At 48.3% G+C, this 12,648-nt stretch overlaps 1 protein-coding gene across 1 annotated transcript in view; it reads right to left on the bottom strand.

Annotated features, from left to right (window-relative positions):
- The window catches only part of EFNB2 (ephrin B2), a 45,181-nt gene extending 36,914 nt beyond the window's left edge, over positions 1–8,267 (bottom strand). The window contains exon 1 of the mRNA XM_030477883.1: positions 7,038–8,267. Coding sequence (XP_030333743.1) covers positions 7,038–7,165 — 128 coding nt within the window. The 5' untranslated portion in view covers positions 7,166–8,267. The remainder of the gene's footprint in view (positions 1–7,037) is intronic.
- Between the last annotated feature and the right edge of the window lie 4,381 nt (positions 8,268–12,648).

Raw genomic sequence — 12,648 nt, 5'->3', positions numbered from 1 at the left:
GTGCCCCCGCGCTTTGGAGAATTTCAGCAAATGAATTGGATCTTTTGATATAGATTTGTGAAGGTTAAGCTGCAGGAGAGGAAACCTATCTGAGCACTTCAGCCCGCATATACTCTGCCAATCTGTTCAGCTCCCTATATGCACTTGTTTATTTTTCATCTGTTAAATCCCATCACCATCAGCAGCTTGACAGTTTTGGGTTTGGAGTTCCCTTCTCAGTCAGAATTGTGAAGCTTTCCGCTTACTATGGGGTAGGATAAGAATGATAAATTCAAGCATGTAATTAACATCTTTTTATATATATATATTATATATAAGAACCCCAAACAGAAAGACCCACACCAAAAAAAAAAACTAAAAAACAACCAAACAAAAACTTTAATAGTGTCCGAGCCACTGCCAAACGAACAGCATGAATTCGATTTTGCCGAGCTCATCCCAATCTCATTCCCACTAAAGACACAACTGTTATTGTAGGCTTCAGCGTTTTTTCCCCTTATGTCTAGACTCTGCCTAACAAATGCAGACTGCTTTCCTTCCCCCCACCCCCCGCCCAGCAGACAAATGAGCAGGCAATAACGTAAATATTCCTCATTTGAATCTCGCCCTGATTTGCAATGTAATGCTGACTTTAAGTTGTGGGTGGTTACGGTTGTCAGTTAGGTAGAAAAGCAAGTCTTAACTGTTAGAAAGCTCTGTAAGAGAAAAGGTAAGGAAAACAAAAATCCAAGTAGTTGCACTAAGAGAGGTGCTTTAAGACCTTTACAGCTGCAGATCACTTAAAATAAAACAACGGCTAAATTGTCTGCTGGCTGAACTCGAGGGGCTAACAGCAAACTCATCCCAATGATTTTCAGCTGGGGATGGGGGAGTAGGCAGATGCTTATCTCATTCATTTCTAGATTTCAGCCTGCCTTTCAGAAATAAATAACCTTTCAGAAATAAATAACCACCTCGAGACTAAGCCAGATCAATTTTGTTATCTACAGCTTTATAGGTAAGCAGGAATGGATGCTGGTTTGTATGTGGGGGTTCCTCTCCCTTTATATTTCTGCAGGATGGGAAACACAAGAGATGCTGAAGTATCACCTGGCCGAGGCACAGTCAATGCTGTGTGTTTATCTTTGGCTGCTCCCATGGAGTGTGAGATGGAGACCACAGCCTGAAATACAGCTGAAATGAAAAGCTCTGTGTTTTCTTTCCAGATAACCCCAGTCCTACCTATCCCCTCTGCTTTCTGTTCCTTGCCAGCATGCTCCTGCCCGAAGCACAAATAGATTAAGGCAGCAAACCCCAAGCACAGCTAATTCTTCAGAAGGGCTGCTGCTAGGGCAGGAGTTAAAAAGGAAAATCTTCCCCACCCAACAATTGCAGCCATCTCGAGTTTTAATCGGCCCCCATCTCGGCAGAAAGCAGTAAATGAAATCTATCTTTACCATATTATACACCACCAATGAGCAAGAACTGAGCAGCTTTTCTTTGCTGCTTTAACCATCCCAAGCCACAAGTAGGCCTTTCATACTTCCTAATCCCGGCCCCCAAGTTTTGTGCGGTTCTCACATAATACCTTACAGCCCGGAGCAAGGTCCTTAGTTTATAACACCCCTTTCAGAGACGTGTCATTTCTAACATCAAGCTAATCTATATGTTGCCATGGCATCACCCTTTATCTGCCTTTACATCTTATGAACTGCATGGATTTACCACATTATTTTTATCTGAAAGACAGAAAATGGTGGTTTTATTGCCATACAATCAGATTACTGCTGCTAGTTTCTCTATGCCTTTTTACCATACTTCAATCAAAAGGGATCAGTTTCTTTATACTCTGCCCTTGATTTACATTACATCTGTAAAGACCTAGTCTGGGTTGTAATCCCCTTATTAACTATGACCAGGGTTGATTTGCCTAAAAATAAAAGCAAATTGTGTCAGACCTTTTCACTTTGTTTTTGATTCGGAACTACAAAATGGATTACTAAAGAAATCTTCAGAGTTCACACGGCTGGTATAGTACTGAATTTAAAATGAGAATTAAACAAGTTAAACATGGGAGCTGTGTCAACGGTTTACATTTTCCATCATGGGAGAAAGACTGAACTGCATTTGTCTTTGTGTTCTCTGGCTTTAAGGAGACAATGAAGCCACAGGAGTTTTTCCAAGCTCTTCTAACACTGTCCATTTGCCATCCTCCCTGCCTCTGCTTTTCATGCAACTCCCCCCCCCAACCTCTTCTCCCTTGCTGCTCCATCCCTGCCCCCCGAGAAACCTCTCCTCACTCAAGACAGCAGTGGTCTGGTTAAAAGTCTATATTCTGTGGCACTGCATATTTTAATCAAAATATTTGAAGCAGTTTAACATTCCTATTTAAGTTTCCACAACGCCTCACAGAGAATGAGCTCATAAGCAAATCCATGTAGATGTATGATAAATGACCAGAAAAACAGGTTTCTTTATGTCGGCAGCCAAGGCACGCAGACATTAGGCACACATGAATAACATTTTAATCACTATTTTTTCCTCAGAAGAACACTTTCTTCTCATTTGCAACAAGCAGTTTCAAGTACTGCAGGTCTGCATGACACATGAAGACCAGGTCCTCCAAAAGAAGAAGAAAAAGCCCCCAGAGCAACCCAGGCCCTGGCTGCTACGCAGGGCAGACAGGCCTGTTTGTGCCGGCATGTCACAGCAGCCACCTCAGGTCCTTGGCTGAATTTGAGACGATGCTGAGTGTCACACCTAAAGCAATATGATCTCCTTACAATAAAACAGGGAAGAGAAGATTAAAAAGAAAAAAGGAAAAAAAAGGAGGGAGGCATTCCTGTGTGTGGGAAGAAGGAGAACTTCAGCGATTTTAGCTTGACTTCTAGTCACTGCCTTTCTAAAGGCAATTACTTCATTAAACAAAGTGAAATAACGTAGCACAGCTTACAGATAACACGCTTTAAGATAATTACTATAAATAATATAGCAATTATAATCCACATATAAAAGGCTGGGGAAAATAACCAGCTGAAGAATTTGGCCTTCAGTTTGTTCTGAATTCACGTTGCTAATTCACTTGTGCTTCGGAGACCTGGCTACGAATGCCAGAGATATCAAATGGACTGGAAGCCACCACTTGCTCCTTGTGTTAGCATGCCAAGTGTCAACAGCTATGTTTTGGGTACAATTTAGGAGCATGTGTTTAAATCATTTTAACCTTCCACTTCTGTTTCTTCAGCTTGAAGCTGTAATTGCTGAGGTTAGAAAGTGCAGTCCCATGACACAGGACTCCCAAATAAATTCTTGTCTCGCTGAGAGGCTCCCAAACATGTTGTGAGATATCGTTTTAGCAAGCTCTTTGTGCTCCGGCTGGCTCGCCTGTCCTGTGAAACAACGGCTGTCCATTACCTACAGTTTATCATCCTGACAAAATGTGAGGAATGTGGATGTGAAAGCACTAACAATTCCACCCCTGGTGCTTTCTCCTTTTTTCCCCTCTCTGTATTAAAACCGACAAGATTAACCCAGATGCAAACTGCAGAGCATAGTTCAAGGGGCTATTCAATCGGTAGTGAATGTGCATTTGTTTACCTACAAAAATAAGAATTTCAGATAGAATGAGAAGCAGACTAGTCTATATGCTGCTGAATAGAACATTTAACAGGGTCATCAATTGTAGTTTATCAGTTTCTGACATGTTAGCATTCATTCAGAGGCAGGCTGTGAAATATCCCATCTATAACTGGTTATCAGAGGGAGAGAAAAACAGCTATATAATCTAACTTCATCAGTGTCAAAGGCACCACTTGTGAGGATAACCTTCCACATGCCACTGAGGAGAATGAACTGCTTTGCTCACTGGCCTATAGCACCCAGGGAACTGCCGCACTTAATGAATGTTATTTTGAATGAGATTTCTCTACCTTTTGCCTAAAAGGCGCCCACGTAATGCTACGTGCTGTCCTGTATGTTAGAGGCGGTGCCTGAGCCCTTGTGAGGTGAAACTGAGGTAATCCATGCTATCTATATACATTGTTTGTCTTGGCAGGAACAGCACAGGCAGAAAGTCCCCCATTAAAAAGTGTCAACAGGAATTAGGTGCACAGAGTAATTTTTCTCTGTGTTTTCAAGATCAGGAGATCTACAAGTTCTTCAGATGAGAAGTCTGTAAAGTCTACCAGAACCATCTGCAACAATGCTGCTTAATCTCCCAAGCAATAAAGTCACAGGTGTAATTATTTCATGTGTCACATCTTGCAGTATCATCGAAGCAATAAAAGCAGATCCCTAAAAAGGAGGGAGGGGGTAACAGGGGAGGGAGCTCTGTGTTCAAATAGCAACTGTGTGTTCTCCATCCCAGCCACCTGCTAGAAATTATAACCTCTAGACTTCAGTGCAAAACCAATTCAGTTTATACATTCACCTTAACCTGAAATTTATTATTTCATACTTTATATTAACCTAACAACTTCTCCCAGCATTTAATTGCCTACCTGTTCAGCAGATTTATGTGCTGAGGCTTTCAATAGAGTTAAATGCACAGCTTCCCTGAATAAATTAACCAGCACCAAAGATAGTTATTATTTCAAACCTATAAAGGAGCTTTATTATTATGCTACACCAAAATCCCTTCAGCAGCTTGCCTCTCAGGCTAACATCCAGCTTGAATCCAGAGTGAGGACAACCTCATCTAAGGAGAAATTATTCCCTATCCTTCAGGCAAACAATTGTGACAAGAATTAGTAAGAAATCCTGCTCTGAGAAGTGGAGCTGTCTCACCGGCAGCAGTATCAGCAATGTATTTCTAAGCTTCCCCAAACGACGGGCCTCCAAGTGGCCTATAAATCACTAGCCCTAGCAATTGAAAAGACTAATTTTAATAGTGTACTTCTTCACTGTGGTGATTAAGCCTCAATGAATCACTCAAGAAAACCCAATTACATCAACAACGCAACCTATTTTTAAGCGTGCATTTAAGTTGAAAAAGTAATTATATATTATCATTAGATCTACCATTAGCAACATCCAAACCTTTTTTTTTTTTTTTGTAATCAAATAGTTTAGAATTAGCCAAATGGAAACACAATTTGTATTTGATAAAGGCAGCATATCCCCGGGCTCTGTAAGATGGGTTGAATTTAGCTGCTGGGATACTTTCATTTCTCTGATGACTAATAAAAAGCTACCAAGGTAAGTTAAAAAAGGGAAAGCAGGTTGGAGCTGGCAGAGGCGAGGCCACAGCAGCGGGCTCGGGCTCTTCTGCATTGGAAGAGTGACCTCTGTAGGCATAAATCCATCAAGGGCCGGGATGCAAAAGCCTTCCCCTTCCTCCCAGGCTGAACTCAGCCTGTTTTCCACTAGCACAGCAGGACCTCTAATGCAATGCAACCTCGACTTGCAGCCTTTGACTTTGGAGAATTCAAGCAGCACTATATAGCCCGCTTCATCACCGGCCAGATCCCCTTATTCTCAGATGTTATGTCGTACCTTTCTTAAACCAAAGAAAGGCTTAGCTGTGTAGCATCATAAAAGTGCAGAGCCAGAGCTAAACTTTGTTTTATTTTAACTGGCTTCCCACCTGGTGCATACCTAAAACGATCATATCACACAGTCTTAGGAAAAGTTAACTGAGCAGTCCACAACATTCCTTTTTCTATTTTTTTCTTTTAGAAGGATCAGAAAACTTTGAAGAAACCATATAGAGACGCAGCAAATACGTCCATTATCGAAAAATACCAGTAGAAATCTGCAGCAAGTTTTCCCTTCCGTGTGAACAACGGTAGATAATGATGGCAGTAACACAAGACTACTTGATAAACTTGAGATGCTACTCCTAATTCAAACTTTGAAATCTTCACTAAACTCCTGCAGATCCTGCCACCTACACAGAATTAATGCCCGATTCAGGAAATACTCCATTCGTTCTTGTCTCATCACCACCTGACGTTTCCTCTAAAAAGTCTCCCGGGAAAATAAGACGTGTACTTACTGGATTTAATGGAAAATTCTAAATTCAATTAACACAATGCCTACGGTTTGCTTTTAAATATATGCAATTGAAGATACAGCTTGAGTTAGAAGAAATTACCTTAATGTATTTCTGGTGTAAAATTCCCCAAACTCACTACAAACCATTTCTTCCTATAGTGATTTTTGTTTTCTAAACTAGTGAGTTTAGTCACAAAAGTTCAAAGGATTTCACAACTAACAAAGCCAACTTTTATCATGCACATCAAAAATGAAAGGGGAGAAAGAGAAGTGGAATTAGTTTTTCATCACTACTTCAGTTAGAAAGACAGCCCACTTCCCAAAAAGGTCCTCTTCCCAATAGCAGTATTTTTGTATGTTTAAAGAACTTTTTTAAAAAGGATATGCTTCTATTTTAAGGGTGTGCTTTGATAGTGAAGCCCTGGGAACACATGTACTTTTTTGCCTGGGTTTGTTAATGAAGAATGACACTAAATGGTTGTGTGATGGTTAATGCTTAGTTCATTACTCACTGACATGTGCCTTGATACCATCAACTCCACAACCAAATTTAGCCCTGTTATAAGCAGATGTAACTTCGCTGGAGTCAATGGGATGAGTTTGCATCTGCAGACGGAGAAGTTGAAGAGTATCACCCTTCCCTGGCAGCCCAGCGCGGCGCGGCTCCGCCAGCCTCCGCCGCTACTCCGACCCCGGGGCGGCGGCTCCGCACGCGCGGACCGCGGAACCCGCACCCCGCCCGCAGGTTTCAGGCTCCCGCTGCCGCCCGGCTCCCGATCCCGCTCCGCCGCCCCATCCCGGCTCCCCCTCCCGCCCCTCCCGAGGCCCTCCCTCCCGTCGGGGCGAGCGGCGGCAGGGCAGCTCCGCCGTGACAGGGGCCCCGCGCCCCGGGGAGGGCGAGATGCTGCTGCCAGCCCAGCCTGGAGTCCCCGGCAGCCGCCGCTCGCAGCTTCCCCTGCCCCGTCCCAGCTGCTCCGTCCCCGTCCCCCCTCCTTTCCCCTGGCAAGGCCGCGGAGAGCAGCGCCGGCCCCCGGAGAGGAGGCGGGAGCGGGCTGGAAACTTACTTGGGGTTGGAGGAATTCCAGTAAATGGGGTCTAAAACGATGGACCTCGCGAGTGCAGTTCTGCATAAAACCATCGCGACTCCCCAACAGCACTTCCAGGCGGAGGCGTCTCGTCTCCGCGCTGCCATGGTCGCGGCGGCGGCGGCGACGAGTCCCTCCCGCAGCCTCGCCAACTCCGCCGCACCTGAGCGGCAACAGCGCGGGGGACACACACCGGTATCCCAGCGGCCGGGGCGGTGGAGAGCGAAGAAATACTACTATTGGTGAGAAAAAATAAAAATCACACGCGAAGGGTCGACGATGCACTTGGTGAGAGCTGCAGGCAGATACACTGAGTCATGTATGCCACTCGCATGTAGGGAATTCTCCTGCGAGGTAAGATCCAAGCTACCTCCGAAGTAACAACATCAGTAACAACAAACAACAAAAATAATGCAAACGCCTCAGTCCTTCCTCTTACTAGGGGTCTCCCGGCTGCCTTGGAAGATGCCACTCAAACTGCCAACTCCCATTTGGATCCAGTGCGCCATACACGTTCACAGTGTCTAATGCTGGCGTGAAACGGAGTAGGGAAAAAAAAAAGGTAAAACAAATGGTGGTTGGAGAAATAAAGGAGTAGAGGGAGAGGGACCCGGCCTCGGCAGGAGGCCACCCCCCGTGTGCCTCTCAGTGCTCCCTGCAGTTTGCAATCCGCGCAGGCACCAGCCCAGGCTGTTTCAGGGAGCTCAGAAGCAACCGCGAGTCAATAAATCCACTTCGAGTCAGCTCCACCGGTCCCGGGGAGGCGCATCCGCAGGGCTCCGGCTTCCCTGGGGGGGCACTGCTGTCCTTGTCGCCGGCAAAGACCCTTGAGCGGAACGGGCGCAGAAAGAGCGTGGCGAAAATAATAGTATTTTTAAAAGTAAAAACAAAAAGCGGGGATCGCAGCGTCAGAACGTCCCTCTCTCCCGTTGCGCGATCCGCAGTGCGCGCGCCGGCGGCAGGACAAGGAGGAGGAAAGCCGGGCGTGGGACTTGCGCAGCCCAGCGCGGAGGAGAAGGGAGGAGGAACGGAGCCAGCCACGGCCGTTCCCGCCGCGGCGCCGCCAACCCGCGATACCGCCGCTCCGCAACCACTGCTGCTGCCTCGGCGAGCCCTCGGCGCAGGAGCGCGGCCGGCGGCAGCGCGCCGCCGTACCCATATAAGCGCGGCCCCGCCGCCCCGCCGCCGCCGCTCATAGGGCCGCCGCCGGGCCGCCGCGCTGGTTGGGCGCCGCGCGTGTCACTTACCGCCGCCGCCGCCGCGGCGGGCGGGGCCGCGGAGGGCCGAGCCCAGCCCCGCCGAGCCGAGCAGGGCCGAGCCGAGCCGAGCCGAGCGGGGCCGGCAGGTAACACCCCCTGGCTCTCGGCTCTCGGCTTCTCGGCTCTGTCGTGTTGCGGGCGGCCGCAGAAGCGAGGGGAGAGCCTACTCGCTCTTAGTCACGCCGGGACTGTGCGGGAGGCGCGGCTGGCCCACGCGGGAGAAAAAATAAAAATGAAAAGAAATAAACCTAAAAAAAGTCTTTTTTAGGATTCTTCAAACGTCAAAAATTGACGTTTTCCAAGTACACTGCTGTTTAAACAGCGGGGGGCGCGGGGCTCCCCCGCCCCCGGGAGAACACGGCTGACGGCGCTCCGCGGGCTCGGACACCTCCGCGGGGAAGGGCCGGGTCTCCGCTGGCGCGGAACGTCCCGCACAACTTTCTGCGGGTGCCCTGCCGGGGGAGCGGGGGTCTTTCCCACGCTCGGTGCCGACCGGCCCTTCCCACGGGGCCTCTGAGTTCCCAAAGTTTTATCTGGTTGCGGGACAATTAGTCAGGAAATGGAATGGAGCGGGACACGCGGAGCCCGTCAAAGGGATGCGGGGTAATGAGGGGCGCTGAGGGCGGGTGCAGGCTCCCTCGCCTTTCCCCGGCGATCGCTCAGCGCCTCTTCCTTCACGTCAGTAATGTGGGGGTTGAGGGGCTGTTTTCGGATCCGGTTGTTTTCAGACCCCGCGTTATCTCGCCGGCATCTCGGCCACTTTGCTACTAATTCTGGCCAAGACGGATCTACCCGCGGGCAGGGCCGCCGGACGCTCCCTCCCCACTTCGGGGTGCGGAGGGCTCCGAGGTGGCTGTGGCCCCTGCCGCGGGTGCGCGCTCGCCACCGCTCTCGGCGCTCCGCCGCGCTTCCACGGGGACACAGCGCCCACTAGCGGCCAGCTCCGCCGTCCACCGGAGGACCGGACCCCCCTCGGCCGTGTCTGCCCCTCCGCCGCTCCTTCGCCTCCTGCTCTGCCCGCAGCCTTCGCGGTTGCGTCTCCTCCCCGGCCAGAGAAAAAAGAGAAGAGACGGCGGCAAAAGCGAAACGAGGCGCCGGTGCCGCTGCCCCCGTGGTGGTTCGCGCCAGGAGCTGCGCGGTGGCTGAACAGCGGTTGTACCGTGCCAGAGTCGGTCCTGTGAAATGGAGGGGGTTGCCGAATTTCTTCCAGTAGGGATTTCGTGCCGAAATAGTATCTGCAGAAAGGATTGAAAGTTAAAGAGCAGGAAATCACAGAGCTCTTTTTCTGTCATTTCCCTACCTTTTAGTTAAGAACACGCTACAAAGGACCGTAATAAGGAGCCAATTTCGCACAATTTTATTCGCGGAGAAATACGGGCATTTATTTTTAAACCGGGTTAGCGGTGGAGCTCCTCCGGCTTATAGACGAAGGCGAAGAAGCCCTTAGAAGGTAAACGACTGGCACTGTCATTTATTTCCCTGATCAATTTGGAAGGAAATGTTCGCTTCCCCCCTTTTTAAGCTCAACTGGTGCTCCAGCCTTGGCCGCCCTGCCTGGCAGAGACCACTCCTTTCCCTCGCAAGAGACCGGGAAGGAGAGCAGAGGTGCGCTCGATGCCCCATAGATTTTGTGTTAATTGTGTTGGGTAGTTGTCTTAATGAAATCTACTACTCAAGGAAACAAGGAAATCAGTTTGCTTTTCACACAAAATATCGAATGCGTTTTAAGCAAACTGCTTAATTAAATTTAATTTGCAGTGAGGAAGGAATTGCAGATCCGGCGACGCAATTTGGTGGAAAAGGATCCGATTCCCAGGACGGAAACTTAGCACTCAAGTGGGAGACAGAGATTGGGTATCTATGCACATCGAGGGACATCAAAGGAGAGCTTCGCGGGCGAGGGGAGGAAAGTACTTAATTATTAAACTTTTAAGCAAATGTGTGATGTGTATCCAGTCGTGAGCCAGTGTAAACACCGAGCCTGACAAACGCTTCTAGCAACAGAGACGTGTAAAATAGCTTTACCTCAGTTTTGCGATGCCGCTGCTTCTGTTTATTTTGAAGCAAAAGGTTACGAGAGGTGTTTTGCAAAAGCTGTGAGTAAACTGTGACCTCTAACTCTCCGTATCCTTGTTTTAAGTAAACCAGAGGAAATGAAGAGCCTTGGTATTGTCTGAAAATATCCTCATGTAGCTAAATATATCGCTCGACCTCTATTGTCCAGCGGCTAATTATTTTACGTAAATACAGATGTTTTACTCAGCATCCTTTTTATGCGCGCTGTAGGCGCATAAGAGTCAGCGTTAATAAAATCCTTTTAACTAAGAACCTAGAGAAAAACTTGAACTTATCTCCGAGATAACCCGAGCAACAAAGGTTAAAGACATCCAAAGAAATACAGGCTCGGTGGCTGCTCCCCTCAGGTCACTCTTTTTTGCCGGAGGGGCCTGATCCCCGCGGCTGGGGGTCAGGGCGGGGAGCGCTTTCGGCGCCGCAGAGTGACTTGCGGGTCCGAACGGGGCCGGGGCCGGGAGCGGCGGAGGGGCCGCGGTGGCAGCCGCGGTGCGGCCGTGCATCCTCCCCGTCCCCATCCCTGTTCTCTCGCCGCCCGCTGCATTGGCCTCCGACTTTCCCGTCTCGCTTCCGAGGAGCAGCAGGAATCGCCCCGGACACGGAGAAACGTGAGAGTACGGGTTGGGGCCGGAGGGTTAAAAGCAGAACAAGCTCACAAATGTTAGGAAGTTAGCAGTGGGCTTCCGCCGCGGCTTCTCGGTGGCTATCTCAGGAGGAGCTCCCGGCAGATATTTCGGGTTTCGCGGGGGACGCGGTTTCCTGACAGACAAACGAGCAGGGGACCTGCTTCGGGGGGAGGAAATCCTGCCGCCGCCGTGGGACCGGCGCCGCAGCCCCCTGCGACCGGGCTCCGACAGGCGGACGGATGGACAGATGAATGGATGAGCCGGCCAGCGAGCAGGTGAGACCTGCTTTTCCCTCTACCTTCAGGGGAAAACCGGCACTCTGCCATTTGCACTGCTCAAACATTGATTTCCCGTACCTGAGCCAGCCTGACAGCAAAAACCGGGTTTATAGCTGAATAATCAACCCCTTTCGGCTTCTTTTCGACAGTGGCATGGGCAGTAATTGCATAGATATTGGCTCTGATCCTACAAAATCTGTAGCAAAAAGGCAGCAAATGTGAATGGGATCAGGATTGGGCCCGCAACCCCTGACTCTCTTTTATCAGTCTGAACATCGGCAATTAGAATACGTGGGACATGAATTTTTTTATAAAGTAGAAAAGCTTCATTATTACTTGAAAATTTACCAATTTTGAAAGTCAAAAAAAGGTAACTCAATAGATGCAATTGCTGCTACATTTAATAAAGACAAGTGATCACGTGATTGATGCTTACTGATTTAAATGGGTTGTTAATTGTTTGTACAAAAGGCCAAGCATGCTGGATACTTGAAACAGCTCCTGAAACATCATTCACACCATAACAATGCATTTTCTTCAGTTATGGTAGAGTGTATATCTAGATGTTAATTTGTCTCCTCCATGTCTGTTTTATAACCACAATTTTGGTTAACCATAGCTTCTTAGAATATGAGCATGGCTGCTCCTCAACACAGCTAAGGAATTCAAGCAGCCTGTAATAAAATCAGGCAAGAAGTTGGTACATCCTAACTATGCATTTTAATTCTCCGTTTGACTTATTTTTATATGATTCTCAGTATAACTGTGAAAACAAAAATCCCTGCATTATTTTGTGGTCTGTGATAATGTGGGTGAGAAACAAGATGAGGGATCGAACTTCTGCTGCACGGCCAGCTTTCTGTAGGGGTTTACATGCACTTGAGCAGAGCTGACCACTGAGCCAGCCTAACCCTTAGTTCTACACGTCTGTCCAGGAAAGACAATGGGAAGCATTAGGTTGCTCAGCATGGAAATGTCAACAGAGGTTTAGCACTCCCCAGCTGGCAAACAAAACAGTAGGATGGGAAGAGGGGGATAACTCCGAAGTGCACGCATTCGGTGGTACTAGCACAGAAATGGAACAGAAGCGTGTGAAAGTCATGGTTCAGCTCCAACTGGACCAGCCTGTTGGTTCGAAACTGTACCAGCCCAGGCACTTCGACCATATCCTCCTACCCTGGAATGAGCCTTAGGCACACAGGCAGCTCTACCGTTCTCTTCTGAAATAAATGACCTCTGTAGTGCAAACTGAAAAGTGTTTTATCAGCATGAATTCCACCTTAACTTGCACTGAGTTGAGACCCTGCAATATCTGAGCCTATCATTTTCCTCCTGCTTGCCAAAGAGACCACAC

Source organism: Strigops habroptila, chromosome 2 (assembly GCF_004027225.2).
Source record: "Strigops habroptila isolate Jane chromosome 2, bStrHab1.2.pri, whole genome shotgun sequence".
Lineage (NCBI taxonomy): Eukaryota > Metazoa > Chordata > Aves > Psittaciformes > Psittacidae > Strigops > Strigops habroptila.
The sequence above is the reverse complement of the archived record's forward strand: the minus strand, read 5'-3'. Positions and strand labels throughout refer to the sequence as shown.